The following is a 20,381-nucleotide window of genomic DNA, read 5'->3' on the forward strand; positions in this document are numbered from 1 at the left end:
AGACCAGGAGTTTGAGACCAGCCTGGGTGACTCTGTCTCTACCAAAAAGAAAAAAAAGTAGCCAGATGTGTGGCGTACGCCTGTAGTCCCAGCTACTCAAGAAGCTCTGATAGGAGGATTGCTTAAGTCCAGGGGTATGAGGCTGCAGTGAGATATAATTGTGTCACTGCACCCTAGCCTGGGAGACAGAATGAGACTCTTTCTCTCTCTCTCTCAAAAAAAAAAAAAAAGATTTTGTTTTTTCTCAGTGTTACTTGATAACTATAAACGACAGACATTCATACAAGAGATCTTTCACCTTTACTACTTAGGAATCAAAAATTATTTTTGAAAAGATAAGAATCATTGGTAACTGCAGCAGGGGACACCTGATCTTTGGTGTTAAAAGACCTGAATAACATTCCTGTAACTATCTGTTATTTACTTGGGCCAGTTACAATCGCCATTATCTTCCAATTAAAATTAAGATTTAAAAGACTTCTCTTATCAGAGATAGGATCCCCCTCTGTTGCCCAGTCTGGAGTAAAAATCCACTTGTTACTGCTGCTTATAGAGTGTGTACCCAGGGCAACTTGAATCTATGTTCCTGGGTTGCAATCCTAAAGCTTGGCTCAAATAAGCTCTACTTATATTATTTTTTAAAACAAGACTTTCCTTATCTATCTGACTCAAATTCTAAGAAAATAATTTTATAACTTTTTTTCAAACTCTAAAGCAGCATAGTGAACACGTATTTGTTGACATCACCATTATTATAATTATTGGGTTGTTAACAATAACTAAGCACCGATGCTGTGTGCCTACTACAATGTCTTTTGCATACTGTGTGCCTGATAGTATTTAAGAGTGAAAATGGCCGGGTGCGGTGGCTCATGCCTGTAATCCCAACACTTTGGGAGGCCAAGGCAGGCATCTCACGAAGTCAGGAGTTCGAGACCAGCCTGACCAACATGGTGAAACCCCGTCTCTACTAAAAATACAAAAATTAGCCAGGTGAGGTGGCATGGGCCTGTAATCGCAGCTACTCAGGAGGCTGAGGCAGGAGAATCGCTTGAACCCAGGAGGCAGAGGTTGCAGTGAGCCAAGATCGTGCCACTGCACTCCAGTCTGGGTGACAGAGCGAGACTCTGTCTCAAAAAATAATAATAATAATTAATAAATAAAGAGTGAACATGAATTTTAAAACATGCTCGGTAGTGTCTGCTTACAGGACATATCTCTAAAAATAGATGACTGACTGGTGAATGGGAGAACAAATGTTAATGAGGTTCAAATAAAAATTTAAATATTTTAGCATTTTAACCCAGACAATAAGGCTTTCATCATATAGGAACTCTTTATTGAAATATTTCAAGAAAAAAGGGATTATCATTTAGAAGACTGATTAGTCTTATTTATTATGACTGAAATGTGCAAACAGAATCATTGTTTCATGAACAGAAAACAGCAGAGTTTTTGACTGTCAATGATGTTCGAATAGAAAATGGATCACTAAGGAGATAGGAGATTCTGTTATCGACAGTCTTCAAAAGTAAGTTGATGGCCCTGGAATGAATGGAGTACAGGGGATTCTCTAATTTGATGACTTGTTGAACTACATTATAGTCAAGATTTTTCTCCAGTCACGAGTTGGAAGATTCTACAATCTGGTGGTATTATAGAATGGATTGGCCACTTGTGCATCTGAATTTGTTATGAATGTGTAAGAAAAAAGCAATTGAGAAGATACCTTGAAAATAAATGAGAACCTCCTTTGTAACCTGACTTTGTCAGTCTTCATAAAGATAACATTGAGTTGATGTGTTTTTAAATAAGCTGCTAAGAGTAATATGTGTTTTTCTGAACCAATATTGTGGTATTTACATTTAAGGAATTGTTATAGATTTATTTATTTCAAGTTTCCAAAGGTATATACCTAAACAAGAGATCTAATCATACACATCTTCAAAGCTCATTTTCTTGTATCTTTGTGATATAATTTGATAAAATAACAATTTTAAACAACTTGAATCTTGGATATTAGTCTCATGAGTTAGATGGGCTGTTATACATATGATTATTTCATAAACTCTGAAAGTGTGAAGGTTATTTTACTATACCACCAATTTGGGATGTTAAACTACATCTTGAGCATTTGTTGTTATAGGGAAAGCTCACTAACTACTTTTCATGGAGATCAGGCTGGTTTATTTTATTCTCTTATTACCTGTGACCATTTCATTTAAACAAATAAAATATTTCACTGATGGAAAAACTACCAACTTCTACTCTCACAAAAGTCATTCACTCATGTGGACTGACCAACTGTTAAACATCCAGGCAGTCATGGAATTTGCTAAGTTATGGCTAAATGAGGTTCTTTAATCCACCTGCAATACAGATCATTAATAATAAGATAGGCTATCTGAGGTTTTGAGAGTTCAGTATAGAATTTTGAAGCATCAGGAAAAAAAACTACCAAATTATTGTCTTATTCTTATTTTATGGTCTGTGAAAGCCTCTTTTTTTTTTTTTTTTTTTTTTTTTTTTTTTTGTCAGAGTCTTGCTCTGTCTCCCAGGCTGGAATGCAGTGGTGTGATCTCTGCTCACTGCAACTTCCTCCTCCTGGGTTCAAGCGATTCACCTGCCTCAGCCTCCCAAGTAGCTGGGATTACAGGTGCATGCCACCATGCCTAGCTAATTTTCATACTTCTAGTAGAGATGGGGTTTTACCATGATGGCCAGGCTGGTCTCAAACTCCTGACCTTAAGTGATCCACCCGCCTCAGCCTCTCAAAGGGCTGGGATTACAGGCATGAGCCACTGAGCCCGGCCTGAAAGGCATTCATTTCTGCTCAGGCTTCTGTTGAGGTGGCAATTGTCAAAGGGGAAGGAGTAAAATCTCAGAGGAGAAACACTGGAAAATACCTATATCTTTGCTTGAGAATGAAAATCTAAATGGAACTTCAAAGAACTGTTTTGTTGTTTGTTTTTTAGAAAAAAAAAGTCCCAAAAAAGAAAAGAGAGAAGATAATCAATTCGATGCCCAGGAAGCCAAATAGACTTTACATAGAATTCTTTTTAATGCAACCAAACAAATGGTCAGGATTCTTCCCAATATCTCAGTCAACAATAATATACACTCTTTAAACTATGAAATGATTTCAATTTGATACAATGAGCTTATGTTAGATTTTATTAAACATATCTTGGTGGTCTAGTAAAGATCTTTAATATTTAATTTTATGATGTTCGATAACTTAGAAAATGTGAATGCTAGAGACAATGAAGCCATTTACTCCATAGGGTATGTATGCTTTGTGTTCGGAGTAGTCTATAATTTAATTTAACTAGCTCTTATTTCCTTTTCTCCAAAGAAGGTACCAAGACACTATAAGTTAATTGAGACTTTTTTAAAACAGTAGAATAAGAAACAAATGTGAGATGAAACTATGAATTTTGAGGCATCAGGTAAAAATGGATCAAGACATTGAGAGCTATAACCTCCAAACATGAAAGTTTGTTTGAAAATATCTACAAGTGCTTACATTGTTTAATAATCATATACTTTGCTTGCCTCAACAAGAAGTTCAAAAGTGCTATTAAACAAATAGAATTTAACTCCAGTTTACAGAATTCATCTATAATACCTCTATTAGTTCCTTTAAACAAAATTTATCTACTTTGTGAATGCAAGGATAACTATGGATTATTTTGATAGATCAAAACAGAATCTCCTTCAAAGTGTTCCCTGTATTCTGGAACAATGCCACCAGAAAGCAGAAATAGGTTACTTAGGAGCCTCCCACAAAACAAAGTTAAGCTTTCTTAGTGTTAGTTCTGGATTCTCCTCCTGGTTCCACCAACTACTCTCCAGGACCTAGAAGAATTTACAAACCAAGACTGTTTCTTGCCAGGTCTTTATTCCAGAGCAGGTCATTCTCTTTTATTCTGCAACTATGTGAAAGGAGCTTTCTTTTCTTTCTGCTAGCAGAGGGTAGCCTCGGATCCATCAATAATTTAGTTTTACTCTATCAACATCAGTGGAGAGACGAGTACCTCTAAGGATCCTGTCAGGACAGTCCTGCATTTTGCTCAAATGCTGTCTAGATATCCCTGTTTTCTCAATTACACTAGAATAGAGTAGGATGAAGATTTGAATTGCATACTAGGATGAAGACTTGAATTGAATTGCATAATGAAAAGAATCAGCCAATCCATTATCCAGTTTCTTATGAATTCACAGCCCAGTAGGATCTCTGCAGATTTCTGCCTTCTGTAGAAAATGGGTTGCTTCTATAGCTGATTGCTGCAGCCAAGACAAACAACGATTTCTTTCTTTTTTTTCTCACAAGACTGGGAGTGAGAATATTTGGATTCCGACATTGTTCTACTACTATATAATCAATAATCAGGAACAAGGCAAGGCAATTCCCTCTTTCTTTCTTTCTTTCTTCTTCTTTTTTTTTTTTTTTTTTTTTTTTTTTTTTTTTTTTTTGGCAGAGTTTTGCTCTTGTTGTCCAGGCTGGAGTGCAATGGTGTGATCTCGGCTCACCACAACCTCCACCTCCCGGGTTCAAGCGATTTTCCTGCCTCAGCCTCCTGAGTAGCTGGGATTACAGGCGCGCGCCACCACGCCCGGATAATTTTGTATTTTTAGTAGAGACGGGGTTTCTCCATGTTGGTCAGGCTGGTCTCAAGCTCCCGACCTCAGGTGATCCGCCCGCCTCGGCCTCACAAAGTGTGGGATTACAGGCGTGAGCAACCGCACCTGGCCCCCCCTCTCATTTTTTAAACGGTTAAAATGAAGGTGTTAGACCGTCTCTAAGGTTCTATACAATCAAAAATTTATTAAAATAGGTCTATATATTTTACAACAATTTTGACTTTCTGAATCTTGCATCATGGTGTCTAGAACATATGTGTTCAATTAATACTGAATTAATTAAAATTTATATACACTGATGTAAATATTTTCTAAGTAAAATATTTCATATGTATTTAAATAAAATTTACCTTTTTGCCTTCAATAACTGATTTTCCCATGTGCAATAACGTGTGAGTCAGTGCCCAAAAGAGTCACTTGAAAGTTGCAAGGCAAAGCAGTTTTTTAAAAATTATCTAAGATTATCAAACACCGGTCCATGAACACTGTTGCATTAATTCAGTGTCTTAAAATGGATTTTTAATTATCAGGGATATCTAGAGCAAAGAAATCTAACAGGGAAATTTTGAAAGATGAAACAATTTTCTATGAAATCAGTGTATTGTGTGCATCAGTGTGGTGCAGTAACTTAGTAAGGACTCACAGCGCCGCTGTTCACCAACCAGGGAAAAATGGTGCGAGAGATCCCACAGAAACCACCGAGTTTTACAGCACAGAGAAACGACAGATTGCGATAAGCCCTCTTCCAGGCTGCACTAAACTCAAGCCTCTATCCTGCTGGATTCTGAGCTCCCCTTCCTAAGACAGAGGGGTCCACCCGGATACACCCGCATTCTGAAGCACTTCCCGAGATCGGCGCCTAAGCAAGAGAAGCAGGACGACTATGGCGGCTCAGCCGAGGGGCGGGGACTACAGAGGATTCGTCCTGCTCTCCATCCTTCTGGGGACCCCCTGGGAAGCCTGGGCAGGACGTATTCTCTACTCCGTGTCGGAGGAGACGGACAAAGGATCCTTTGTGGGAGACATCGCCAAGGACCTGGGGCTGGAGCCCCGGGAGCTGGCGGAGCGCGGAGTCCGCATCATCTCCAGAGGTAGGACTCAGTTTTTCGCCCTGAACCAGCGCAGCGGCAGCTTGGTTACTGCGGGCAGGATAGACCGGGAAGAGATCTGCGCTCAGAGCGCGCGGTGTCTGGTAAACTTTAACATCCTGATGGAAGATAAAATGAATCTTTACCCTATAGACGTGGAAATAATAGATATTAATGACAACGTTCCAAGATTCTTGACGGAAGAAATAAATGTAAAAATAATGGAGAATACAGCTCCTGGGGTTCGGTTTCCGTTAAGCGAGGCTGGGGATCCAGATGTGGGCACGAACTCCCTCCAGAGTTACCAGCTCAGCCCCAATCGCCACTTCTCCCTGGCTGTGCAAAGTGGAGACGATGGAACTAAGTACCCGGAACTGGTGCTGGAGCGGGTGCTGGACCGGGAGGAAGAGCGGGTTCACCACCTGGTCCTCACAGCCTCTGATGGCGGCGACCCGCCCCGATCCAGCACCGCCCACATACAGGTGACAGTGGTGGATGTGAATGACCACACGCCTGTCTTCTCTCTGCCTCAGTACCAAGTAACTGTCCCCGAGAATGTGCCAGTGGGCACAAGACTGCTCACGGTACATGCTATCGACTTGGACGAGGGAGTCAATGGGGAAGTGACATATTCTTTTCGGAAAATAACTCCTAAACTTCCACAGATGTTTCATCTGAACTCGCTTACAGGAGAAATATCAACTTTAGAAGGATTAGATTATGAAGAAACTGCCTTCTATGAAATGGAGGTTCAGGCTCAAGATGGTCCTGGTAGTCTGACAAAGGCAAAAGTACTGATCACAGTTTTAGATGTAAATGATAACGCTCCAGAAGTGACTATGACGTCTTTAAGTAGCTCAATCCCTGAAGACACACCTCTTGGGACAGTCATTGCTCTTTTCTACCTACAAGACAGAGATTCTGGAAAGAATGGTGAGGTGACCTGCACCATTCCAGAAAACCTACCTTTTAAATTAGAAAAATCAATAGATAATTATTATAGATTGGTCACAACCAAAAACTTGGACCGGGAAACACTCTCTTTGTATAACATCACACTGAAAGCCACAGATGGTGGAACTCCTCCCTTGTCCAGGGAAACTCACATCTTCATGCAGGTGGCAGACACCAACGATAACCCACCCACCTTCCCCCACTCATCCTACTCAGTCTACATCGCTGAGAACAACCCCAGAGGGGCCTCCATTTTCTTAGTGACTGCACAGGACCACGACAGTGAGGATAATGCCCAGATCACTTATTCCTTGGCCGAAGACACCATCCAGGGGGCTCCAGTGTCCTCCTATGTCTCCATAAACTCTGACACTGGAGTCCTGTACGCGCTGCAATCCTTTGACTATGAGCAGTTGAGAGAACTACAACTAAGAGTGACTGCACATGACAGCGGGGACCCGCCTCTCAGCAGCAACATGTCACTGAGCCTGTTCGTGCTGGACCAGAATGACAACCCGCCCGAGATCCTGTACCCGGCCCTCCCCACAGATGGTTCTACTGGCATGGAGCTGGCACCCCGCTCCGCAGAGCCTGGCTACCTGGTGACCAAGGTGGTGGCGGTGGACAAAGATTCAGGCCAGAACGCCTGGCTGTCATACCTCCTGCTTAAGGCCAGCGAGCCAGGACTCTTTGCGGTTGGGCTGTATACGGGCGAGGTGCGCACGGCTCGGGCCCTGCTGGACAGAGATGCCCTCAAGCAGAGCCTCGTGGTGGCCGTCCAGGACCACGGTCAGCCTCCTCTGTCAGCCACCGTCACACTCACCGTGGCTGTGGCTGACAGCATCCCCGAAGTCTTGGCCGACCTGGGCAGCCTTGAGCCCTCCGACGGTCCTTACAGCTATGATCTCACGTTGTACCTGGTGGTGGCGGTGGCCGCAGTCTCCTGCGTCTTCCTAGCCTTCGTCCTCGTACTGCTGGCGCTCAGGCTGCGGCGCTGGCACAAGTCACGCCTGCTGCAGGCTTCAGAAGGTGGCTTGGCGAGCGTGCCCACCTCGCACTTTGTGGGCATGGACAGGGTGCAGGCTTTCCTGCAGACCTATTCCCATGAGGTCTCCCTCACCGCGGACTCTCAGAAGAGTCACCTGATCTTCCCCCAGCCCAACTATGTAGACATGCTCATCAGCCAGGAGAGCTGTGAGAAAAATGATTCTTTGCTAACATCCGTAGATTTTCAGGAATGTAAAGACGACGTGCCAAGTATTCAGGTGAGCCCAGCCCTTCCTTTATTTCCATGAGGAATTTATTTGCATGATATTTCTCTATTATTTTGCAAAACAAATGTTTTGAAAATAGGGATTTAAAAAACTTTATAGAGGTAAAAATGAGTTTACCAGTTTCCTTCAGTGGTGACACTTTAATATAGAACACATAGGATATAGTATTTCTTTAGTGAAAGCCTATGGACAAGATTATGAATATGTGGACTACCACATTTTATAATTTCCACCTACTTTCCAATCTATGTTCCAACCTACTTTCTTAACTCATATATTTTATAAATTGGAATGAATCGAGTCTTTCATATTGCACAAGGTTAGCAGGAATAAAACACACCTCAGCTGCCTTCTCAGGATTCTCTTTAGCATTCAAATATGTAAAAGGTTCTGAAAGATTTCTTCCATGTGAAGATTTTTTTCTGTGCCTGATTGTGCCTCCATGTACCTCAGCTTGGTGGTCCTAAAAAATCTTGATTGCTTCTTGACCTATTTACAGTATAATCATTTATTAATGGGGTGGTAGTAGAAGGTTGGATTTATGCCTAAAGAATGAAATGTGTGTGTATCACACTTCACTAAGATCTATATCAAAGACAGACATCAAGTCTAATGCCACACTAAAGGCCATCGGACAAAACCAATAAAATATGTCAAATAAAATGTCATTTTAAGTGTTGTAATTGGCATTTGTGACATAGGCAATTACATGTTTTAACAGAGAATTCCAGTATGCTGTTTTAGTGGTACAGCCAGATGAAGTGTGTCTGTGGGCTATCGAAGTGGGAGATTGGGGATACTGGCTTTGTTTCAACTGTCTCACGTACTCAAACCTTAGACCATCTTATGTACACAGATCCTAGACCAGTAGTTGATTTTATTTATTACGTCTACTGAAAAAATCAGTTGGAAATAACCCAATCTGGGATTAACTACTTCCATATTCTTTTGTATAACATTTTAGTAAAGCTCAGTATATCGAGTGATTGTCATCCAGAAGGGGTGGATGACAAGGTAATCTTGATTCCAGAGACCTTCGAGTATTAATTAAAAACACACTTTTAGCCAGGTATGGTGTTGCAAGCTATAGCCCACCTGCATGGGAGGCTGAGGCAAGAGGACAGCTTGAACCCAAGAATTGGAGGCCCACCTAGATAATATAACAAGACTCTGTCTCTTCAAAAAAAGACTTCTTTTTAGACTAGTGTTGTATTTGGTAGTATTTTGCACATGATAGACTGTACAATAGTGTGGGGGATACATTTTTCTTTTTTGAGATGGAGTCTCGCTCTGTCACCCAGGCTGGATACATTTTACAAGTTCTGCAGTGTTCACATTTCAGATGTACAATCACTTGGGGTAGAAGACAATGTTGCTGACACCAACAATGTTACTGAGGGAAGGTCCTATGGCAGAACTACGGTTATAAGGTATTTTGTAAAAGAAAATCTCCTGTCCAAAATTTATTAGATGCATAAAATTGTTTTTAAGCAATGGAGAAACATAATCACTAAACTCAGTGAGCTATTGCAATCAAACTTTCCAGGGATTGTTTCCTTCAATTCAGAAGTCACCAAGGAATGTAAAATAAGTGCAGAGGTAGGAAGCAGTGCTGCAGTGCAGCAGATCTCAGTGACTTTGTGTTTTGAGGCTATGTATTATCCCCCTGATAACTTTGAAGATGAATGTTGTATTTCATAACCAGGAAAATAATTGTGTAATGAGGAGAGGAGTAGGCTACTGCCTGTGATCATCGAAATGAGAATCACATAATATTCCTGTAATGAAATCACTGAAACTATTGGGAAAGGGGGTGTATTTGAAGATAAGTATAAATTGCACCTTCTAAAAGGCAATTTTGGCATTACTGATACTCTCTGGAAAAAGTTGAAATAAATCAACTTGGAGGTACTTAGAAAAGTGGAGAAAATGTTAGGAACAATGAAAGAAAGATAAAATGTATCCAGTATATTTCTAATGAGTAAGTATGGAAAATTACTGTACTCTGAGACGGTTTAGGCCAAGTCTGTGTTATGGCTATCTTTATATAGATAGTGCATGTTTGAAGATTGGGGAAAGCTTATGTCAATAGATGTTTATGTACTTAATCTACATGATTTGCCTAAAAATCTTCAAAGTTGGGATGAAGGCATTCCTAAGAGTACATTTTTAGACGTCATTAAATATACAGACGTATCCACGTAGTTTTTGTTCTTTCAGTTAGGCACACAATTATAATTATTGCACTGGTTAACTTGAAGCAGCAGAGGCTGTAGTTTCCTAGTGCTGACTCTGGGCGCCGCTGTTGGCCAAAGTGGAGAGCTTGGCGCTCCAGATCTCCTCGCGCAGCCGCAGCGCGCTTTCCAGGGCAGCCCCAGCTCAGACTCCCCAGCGCCAGCCTTTACACCGCTTCCTCCTCGGAAAAAGAAGAATTTTTTCTTGAACTGGAACTGCAACTAAAGTCCGTTCGGAGATCCAAAAATCTGCAATACAGAGGTTATTTGTAACCCGGCGTCTCCAGGCTGGTGAGCAAGCTGAGGAGAGCAAGAGGGATGGGGAGCGGCGCCGGGGAGCTGGGCCGGGCTGAGAGGCTGCCAGTGCTCTTTCTCTTCCTGCTGTCTTTGTTCTGCCCGGCGCTCTGTGAGCAGATCCGCTACAGGATTCCCGAGGAAATGCCCAAGGGCTCCGTAGTGGGGAACCTCGCCACGGACCTGGGGTTCAGCGTCCAGGAGTTACCGACTCGAAAACTGCGCGTCAGTTCGGAGAAGCCTTACTTCACCGTGAGCGCAGAGAGCGGGGAGTTGCTTGTGAGCAGCAGGCTAGACAGGGAGGAGATATGCGGGAAGAAGCCAGCTTGTGCTCTGGAATTTGAGGCTGTTGCTGAAAATCCACTGAACTTTTATCACGTGAATGTGGAGATCGAGGACATTAATGACCACACGCCAAAATTCACGCAAAATTCCTTTGAGCTGCAAATAAGTGAGTCTGCACAGCCTGGCACACGATTTATATTAGGATCTGCCCATGATGCGGATATTGGTAGCAACACACTGCAGAATTACCAACTGAGTCCCAGTGATCATTTCTCACTGATAAATAAAGAGAAATCAGATGGCAGTAAATACCCTGAGATGGTATTGAAGACACCTTTGGACAGAGAAAAGCAGAAATCCTACCACTTGACTTTGACTGCCTTGGACTTTGGAGCTCCACCCCTAAGCAGCACTGCACAGATACACGTTCTAGTGACTGATGCCAATGATAATGCTCCAGTGTTCAGTCAAGACATATACAGGGTGAGCCTTTCAGAAAACGTGTACCCGGGGACCACGGTGCTACAGGTGACTGCCACGGACCAGGATGAAGGTGTCAATGCCGAGATTACTTTCTCTTTCAGTGAAGCTAGCCAGATCACCCAATTTGACCTGAACTCTAACACCGGGGAAATTACTGTTTTAAATACATTAGATTTTGAAGAAGTCAAAGAATATTCCATAGTTTTGGAAGCAAGGGACGGTGGAGGAATGATTGCGCAATGCACAGTGGAGGTAGAAGTCATAGATGAAAATGACAACGCCCCAGAAGTGATATTCCAGTCTCTACCCAACCTAATTATGGAGGACGCCGAGCTGGGAACACATATTGCTTTGCTCAAAGTCCGTGACAAGGATTCCAGACACAATGGAGAAGTGACTTGTAAATTGGAAGGTGATGTTCCATTTAAAATATTAACTTCTTCAAGAAACACGTATAAATTAGTGACAGATGCTGTTCTAGACCGCGAGCAGAATCCAGAGTACAATATAACCGTTACGGCAAGAGATCGGGGCAAGCCTCCCCTCTCCTCCAGTTCCAGCATCACCCTGCACATTGGTGATGTAAACGACAACGCTCCGGTTTTCTCACAGTCTTCCTATATAGTCCACGTGGCCGAGAACAACCCGCCTGGAGCCTCTATTTCACAAGTCAGCGCTTCTGATCCGGACTTGGGGCCCAACGGCCAAGTCTCTTACTGCATCATCGCCAGTGACCTGGAGCAGCGGGAGCTGTCATCCTACGTGTCCATAAGCGCGGAGAGCGGGGTGGTGTTCGCGCAGCGCGCCTTCGACCACGAGCAGCTGCGCGCCTTCGAACTCACACTGCAGGCCCGCGACCAGGGCTCGCCTGCGCTCAGCGCGAACGTGAGCCTGCGCGTGTTAGTGGACGACCGCAACGACAATGCGCCACGGGTGCTGTACCCCGCGCTGGGTCCCGACGGCTCTGCGCTCTTCGATATGGTGCCGCGCGCTGCAGAGCCCGGCTACTTGGTGACCAAGGTAGTGGCGGTGGACGCAGACTCAGGACACAACGCCTGGCTGTCCTACCACGTGCTGCAGGCTAGCGAGCCCGGGCTCTTCAGCCTGGGGCTGCGCACGGGCGAAGTGCGCACAGCGCGTGCCTTAGGCGACAGGGACGCCGTCCGCCAGCGCCTTCTGGTCGCCGTGCGTGACGGTGGACAGCCACCACTCTCGGCCACTGCCACGTTGCACCTGGTCTTCGCCGACAGCTTGCAGGAGGTGCTGCCGGATATCACTGACCGCCCCGACCCCTCTGACCTCCAGGCTGAGCTGCAGTTTTACCTGGTGGTGGCCTTGGCCTTGATCTCAGTGCTCTTCCTCGTGGCCATGATTCTGGCCATTGCCTTGCGCCTGCGACGCTCCTCCAGCCCCGCCTCCTGGAGCTGCTTCCAGCCTGGTCGCTGTGTTAAATCCGAATCCGTAGTTCCCCCCAACTACAGCGAGGGGACTTTGCCTTATTCCTACAATCTATGTGTTGCACATACAGGAAAGACGGAGTTTAATTTCCTAAAATGTAGTGAGCAGTTGAGTTCAGGACAAGACATACTTTGCGGTGATTCATCTGGGGCCTTATTTCCACTTTGTAATTCCAGTGAATTGACTTCCCATCAGGTGAGTTTCCTTTAAGTATAATTTAATGCTCATTGCCTACCCATTTCTCCATATTCACAAGAAAATATACATATTTGCAGGAAAATATATAATTTTTAGATGTCATGAATCATTTTAGGAAAGTTGCAGTCAGTTAAAAAGCTGTCATATCATTCTTCGAAGGAGGAGTAAAGTAGGAGCAATTGTGTGGCCCAACATTTGTTTGTTTTTTAGCCAAGCTTAGATTTATAAAGCAATGAGGGTGTGGTTTTAACCACAAAGTGAAAGTGTTAGACAGTTGTTGGCTCTCTCCTAAAAAGTGAATGAGATTTTTCCTATACATTTTCCTTCTTGTTGACTAATATAAGATGAATACTTTTTTCAGCTTGAACATACCATAAATATAAAAATAATAAAGCCAAAGAACTTAAGCTAAAATTCAACACTTTTCTTAACTAATTTAACTGGTATGGTCTCCATAGTAGTCCACTGTTTTGTTTCCTGTGTTAACTTCCCTTTTGTTTCAAAAGCTCTTAGAATAAGGAGTCAACTGGATTTTTATGTCCATGGACCCCTTGTGATTATATGCAGTGTACGCTGTGTGTGCGTGTGTGTGTGTGTGAGATCCTTTTACTTAGAAAAAGGTCTACTATGCTCATTAGAAGATCAAAAGCAGATTCTCCTTACTTGTAACATAGGAGTTTCAGGATTCATCTGTATTCAAGCTCATTCTATATCCTTCATCAAAGAAAAGACAATGTTTTGTGTCTGTTGTCCCTCTCACACACAGCCCTAATATATAATGTGTAACTGCCTTATCTGCAGCCCTAAACTAATATAGCTAGAGGTCTTCTAGTCATTCTGCTACCTCTAGGAAAGAAATATAGTCTTGAAAACTGCCAATCTGGTGTGCATACAAAATATATACAAAATACCAAGGAACATTATATGAGCCTTTTGCTAGGTATCTCTAAGCAACTGCTTCAGTTAATGGCCACTTTACAAATTGCTGAAAGAAGGAAACGTCTTTCAATTCTTTTTTTTTTTTCTTTTTTTTTTTTTTTTTGAGACAGAGTCTCTGTCTGTTACTCAGGCTGTAGTGCAGTGGCACAATGATAGCTCCCTCCAGCCTCAAACTCCTGGGCTCAAGCATTCCTTCTGCATCAGCCTCCTGACTAACTGGAACTCAGGCTCATGCCACCAGACCTGGCTAATTTTTCTGTTTTCAGTAGAGAAAATATTTTCCTTCACTAATTTAACTGGTATGGTTTCCATTGTCTACCCAGTTTTCCATATGCATAAGAAAATATATTCACAGGAAAATATAAAGTTTTCAGATTTCATGAGTGGTTTTAAGAAAGTTTTAGTCAGTGAAAAAACTATCATACCATTCTTCAAAGGAAGGGTGAAATAAGTTGATCTGCTATGTTGCCCAGGCTGGTCTTGAAGGGAAACAGACTTTTTTGTAGTCATACTTATCCTTTGGCTTCTTAGTAAGTATTATATAGTCATTACTTTTTGCAGTTTTCTAGATCAAAGTGTTAATGTAGGTAAAGTTAACTTTAGAATATATGTAAAAGTCAAGTCTGCTTTAAATTTAATCATCTCTTTGGTGAAAGGGATGGGATGGAGCTTTGCTTTTTATCATATATTCATCTGTACCTTTCAAGTATTCAAATAGAAAAATATAAACAATGTAAATAAAATAGCAAAACAATGTAATATCTCATAAAACTGCAATGGTAAAAGCATTTATCCTATTGAAATTCCACAATTTTTATTTGAAAATATTATCGACATGTAATTCAAGTGGCGTTTAGAAGAATGATTTAAAAGCAACAACTCTATAGAAAGCTTGTAAAATGATTAAGTAGTTTAAACCAAATAAAACAATTTCTAAGTCAGTCATCTCCAGTAGGTCTATTTTAGTCTCAAGATAAATTCATTTCTGGTGACAACTGAAGTTCTTAGTTATTTGTTAGTATATATTGGAGACATTTACAATAAAGCTTAGAGCACAATGGGAAATGAAAGTATCATGTTTTTTTTAAGACCAAATGTATTGCAGAAATGTGAGTAATTTAATCCGATGCTACAATCTGATCATTCTGATCTAATCTGATCATTTAATAACACTAAATAAAACCTTCATCTCACATTCTTTGGCTGTTTCTTTTAAAATATGGGTTTACGGATAAATCAAATAAATTCAAAGCAAAGTAATAAGCAAATGATTTTTTTTTCTCAGTAATCTAGTAGAGTATTACATTTAGAAGTAATCTGTATCTCAGTGCAGTAACTATTTAGGACTGTAAGCGCCGCTGTTCACCTACTGGAAGACAAATGCAACCGAAAACACTCAGATCTCACACCTCACAAAGACCCACAAACTAACTGCTGGACTGCAGCGAAACCCCACCCCTGTTTGGAGGCACTCCAAGTTTCCGGAGGATTGTCATCTCCATAGCTGCGGCAAGAAACTAAATAAGACCCATTTATGCACAGTGAAGATTCTGAGAGGATTCTGCAGCAAAACAACAATGGCCGCTCCACAGAGTCGCCCCAGACGCGGCGAGCTGATCCTGCTGTGCGCGCTGCTGGGAACGCTGTGGGAAATCGGGAGGGGACAGATTCGCTACTCGGTGCCAGAAGAGACGGACAAAGGCTCCTTCGTGGGTAATATCTCCAAGGACCTGGGACTGGACCCCCGGGAGCTGGCGAAGCACGGAGTCCGTATCGTCTCCAGAGGTAGGACGCAGCTCTTTGCTCTGAACCCGCGCAGCGGCAGCTTGGTCACCGCGGGCAGGATAGATCGGGAGGAGCTCTGCGCTCAGAGCCCGCGGTGTCTGATAAATATTAACATCCTGGTTGAGGATAAAGGAAAACTCTTTGGGATAGAAATAGAAATAGTTGATATTAACGATAATAACCCAAAATTCCAGGTCGAAGATCTAGAAGTAAAAATTAACGAAATCGCGGTTCCTGGAGCACGTTATCCACTCCCAGAAGCTGTTGACCCGGATGTGGGCGTGAACTCCCTCCAGAGCTACCAGCTCAGCCCCAATCACCACTTCTCCCTGGACGTGCAGACTGGAGACAATGGAGCCATAAACCCAGAGCTGGTGCTGGAGCGCGCCCTGGACAGGGAGGAAGAGGCTGCTCACCACCTGGTCCTCACGGCCTCGGATGGCGGCGAGCCGCGTCGCTCTAGCACAGTGCGCATCCACGTGACAGTGTTGGATACAAATGACAATGCCCCGGTTTTTCCTCACCCGATTTACCGAGTGAAAGTCCTTGAGAACATGCCCCCAGGCACGCGGCTGCTTACTGTAACAGCCAGCGACCCGGATGAGGGAATCAATGGAAAAGTGGCATACAAATTCCGGAAAATTAATGAAAAACAAACTCCGTTATTCCAGCTTAATGAAAATACTGGGGAAATATCGATAGCAAAAAGTCTAGATTATGAAGAATGTTCGTTTTATGAAATGGAAATACAAGCCGAAGATGTGGGGGCACTTCTGGGGAGGACCAAATTGCTCATTTCGGTGGAAGATGTAAATGACAATAGACCAGAAGTGATCATTACGTCTTTGTTTAGCCCAGTGTTAGAAAATTCTCTTCCCGGGACAGTAATTGCCTTCTTGAGTGTGCATGACCAAGACTCTGGAAAGAATGGTCAAGTTGTCTGTCACACACGTGATAATTTACCTTTTAAATTAGAAAAGTCAATAGATAATTATTATAGATTAGTGACAAGGAAATATTTGGACCGAGAAAATGTCTCTATCTACAATATCACAGTGATGGCCTCAGATCTAGGAACACCACCTCTGTCCACTGAAACTCAAATCGCTCTGCACGTGGCAGACATTAACGACAACCCTCCTACTTTCCCTCATGCCTCCTACTCAGCGTATATCCTAGAGAACAACCTGAGAGGAGCCTCCATCTTTTCCTTGACTGCACACGACCCCGACAGCCAGGAGAATGCCCAGGTCACTTACTCTGTGACCGAGGACACGCTGCAGGGGGCGCCCCTGTCCTCATACATCGCCATCAACTCTGACACCGGTGTCCTGTATGCGCTGCAATCTTTCGACTATGAGCAGATCCGAGACCTGCAGCTACTGGTAACAGCCAGCGACAGCGGGGACCCGCCCCTCAGCAGCAACGTGTCACTGAGCCTGTTCGTGCTGGACCAGAATGACAACGCACCCGAGATCCTGTACCCCACCCTCCCCACAGACGGTTCCACTGGCCTGGAGCTGGCGCCCCGCTCCGCAGAGCCCGGCTACCTGGTGACCAAGGTAGTGGCGGTGGACAGAGACTCGGGCCAGAACGCCTGGCTGTCCTACCGCCTGCTCAAGGCCAGCGAGCCGGGACTCTTCTCGGTGGGTCTGCACACGGGCGAGGTGCGCACGGCGCGAGCCCTGCTGGACAGAGACGCGCTCAAGCAGAGCCTCGTGGTGGCCGTCCAGGACCATGGCCAGCCCCCTCTCTCCGCCACTGTCACGCTCACCGTAGCCGTGGCTGACAGCATCCCCGAAGTCCTGACCGAGTTGGGCAGTCTGAAGCCTTCGGTCGACCCGAACGATTCGAGCCTTACACTCTATCTCGTGGTGGCAGTGGCTGCCATCTCCTGTGTCTTCCTCGCCTTTGTCGCTGTGCTTCTGGGGCTCAGGCTGAGGCGCTGGCACAAGTCACACCTGCTCCAGGATTCCAGTGGCAGATTGGTAGGCGTGCCTGCCTCACATTTTGTGGGTGTTGAGGAGGTACAGGCTTTCCTGCAGACCTATTCCCAGGAAGTCTCCGTCACCGCCGACTCGCGGAAGAGTCACCTGATCTTTCCCCAGCCCAACTACGCAGACACGCTCATCAGTCAGGAGAGCTGTGAGAAAAATGATTCTTTGTTAACATCCGTAGATTTTCATGAATATAAGAATGAAGCTGATCATGGTCAGGTGAGTTTAGTTCTTTGCTTGCTTTTAATTTCCTGATGAATTTTATTTGGCGTAAATTATGTTTTGAAAAACATTGTGAAGATAGTTGAAAATAATTTTTAAGGCGGATCACAGAGTTTTGGGTTTATTTTGGTGGTGTTACTATAAAATTGAACTCTAATAGTCATAGGTTATTGTTTCATTTGCTTTTAAACGACTTGGAAAAGATTGTTCAACCATTTTAAGCCTTCCAGTATTTTATTCCTTAAGAAGTACCTACCCGTCCATACTGGTAATTTTGCTATTGTTTGTGTGTGTGTGTGTGTGTGTGTGTGTGTGTGTGTGTGTGTGTGTGTGTGTATCCCAAACTAGAACTTCAGAAAATTATCAAGAAGTCTAAAGCCTTGTTATTAGCTTAGCAAAAGTAAAATATATCTCAGAATCTTTAGGGTTATGTTTAGCATTTGAACCTGTAACTAGGCTCTTGTAGATTTCTTCACTTTAAACCTCTTTTCTGAGCCCTGTTTCTGTACCAGTGCCCTTCAAAACTTTAATACTTCTTACCATCCTTCAAAACATGAACAAACTTTAAAGATGGATCTTGGTGGGAGATGAGACTGGTTACTAAATATTAAGTATGTGTGTCAGTGGTCACCTGGGCTCCATGCCCATGGAGACATGAAATCTAAAGCCTAGAATGTCCATTGCTCCCCCAAACAAAAAACAAAAGCAAAAACATTAGATCTGAATTAAAATGTAATTTTAAACTGTTGAAAGTGACTTTTGTAAAATATGAAAGAACATATTTCAATACAATTCCAATGAGCTGTTTCAGTTGTGCATCGATGTGAAGTGGTGAGAATGTTGATATTAAGAACCAATGTTTCAGGTACACAAGTTCTAAATAAGCTGATCAATTCAATTAAAGTTATTCAGTCTTGGCTGGACACAGTGCCTCATGTCTGAAATCCCAGCACTTTGGGAGGCTGGGGCAGGAGGACCGCTTGAGCCCCGGGGGTTTGAAACTGTAGTGAGCTATGATCATGCCACTGCATTCCAGCCTAGGTGGCAGAACTAGACCCTGTCTCTAAAAAAACTATTATTAGGCCGGGTGCGGTGGCTCACGCCTGTAATCCCAGCACTTTGGGAGACTGAGGTGGGTGGATCACCTGAGGTCAAGAGTTCAAGATCAGCCTGGCAAACATGGTGAAACCCCGTCTCTACTGAAAACTACAAAAATTAGCCAGGCATGGTGGCACGCGCCTGTGGTCCCAGCTACTCAGGAGGCTGAGGCAGAAGAATCGCTTGAACCCGGGAGGTGGAGGTTGCAGTGAGCCTTGATCCTGTCACTGCACTCCAGCCTGGGCAACAGGGTGAGACTCCGTCTCAAAAAAAAAAACTAATATTAATAGTAAAAACTCGGTATAGGCTATCCATTACTGTATTCCTGCATACCTTCTTGTAGCATTTGAATAAAGCTAATCCCTGAATTGATTGTTGTAAGGTAGAAGTAGATGACCCAATAAATGTTTGTTATTAATGAAAAGGACATTTCCTAAGGATTGTGTAGTGTTCTACTGTATGGTGCATATTCAGTGGAGTGGGAGTTAACTTCATAGTTTGTGTACCATTTGGATGCACATTTGAGAGGACAACATATTATTGGCACTTTGCAATTTTAAAAACTGGGATGAAAGTTTCCCTGGTAGGAAAGAAAATCCTTACTCTCCCTAAAAATGTTGGCTAGTTGTTTTTATTAATCTGACAAATGGACTAAAGAAGGTTGACCAATGTCCACAAATTTATGTAAATGAACTTATGAGCTTCATTTATCCAATTCCAAAGTCATTTCTTCACTACAGTGATGGTACATAGATAGGATAATAATGCAATCCACTAGAATATCCCTTTGTACCTTGTATTGCAGAATAGATAAGCATTTCCCCAATAACTCTTAAGAATGAATTTATGTACTGTAAAAGATATGACATAAGACAAGTATTTTGAGATATGAAGAAGAGCAATGTAGTAGGGTATATCATTTCTTAGCTACATCATATGGGCAGTATACTTGAATGAATATTTCCTGAAGTAGAAGAGTAAAGAAAAATTATTTTTATAAAGAATGTTAATATAGTCAGGAAGAGGAGATGTTTGGGGATTGGTATAAAATTGCCACAACTTTACAATATAGTTTTAAATAGTATAGATTTCCCTAATATGTGTAATATAAAACACTAGAAATATTGGGGAGTTGGAAATCATAGAAATGAACAGAAGAATGATAAAATTGTTTCCATAGCTAATAAAAAATGAATTTTTGAAATCAGTATAGTATGAAGCCTCTGAGAGCAAGAACTGTATCATATTAATTATTATATTGCCAGTGACAAGGGCAATACTTAGTTCTAGCTAAGAGTTCAAGGTATGTTTGCAGAATGGTGAAAGAATGGACCAATGTATGCAGGTTTGTATAAAAACCCAACGTGATATTTCTAACAATTTGGAAAGCAGAGAAAGATACCCTAAAGAAGGTGTTATAATTTTTTG

General features: G+C 42.8%; 1 protein-coding gene across 12 annotated transcripts in view; it reads left to right on the forward strand.

Annotated features, from left to right (window-relative positions):
• LOC100979108 (protocadherin gamma-C3) overlaps window positions 1-20,381 on the forward strand; it is a 191,335-nt gene that overhangs the window by 56,005 nt on the left and 114,949 nt on the right. Inside the window, exon 1 of one of the 12 annotated variants that reach the window (XM_034960654.3) lies at window positions 2,539-7,951. The exons of 9 other annotated variants lie outside the window; for them this stretch is intronic. In XM_034960654.3, coding sequence (XP_034816545.2) covers window positions 5,528-7,951 — 2,424 coding nt within the window. In that variant the 5' untranslated portion in view covers window positions 2,539-5,527. Of the gene's footprint in view, window positions 1-2,538; window positions 7,952-8,074; window positions 12,910-12,971; window positions 17,853-20,381 lie in introns of those variants that run through there. 2 more of the 12 variants (XM_034960658.3, XM_014345025.5) reach the window with 2 other exon arrangements.

The sequence above is a fragment of the Pan paniscus genome, chromosome 4 (assembly GCF_029289425.2).
Source record: "Pan paniscus chromosome 4, NHGRI_mPanPan1-v2.0_pri, whole genome shotgun sequence".
Lineage (NCBI taxonomy): Eukaryota > Metazoa > Chordata > Mammalia > Primates > Hominidae > Pan > Pan paniscus.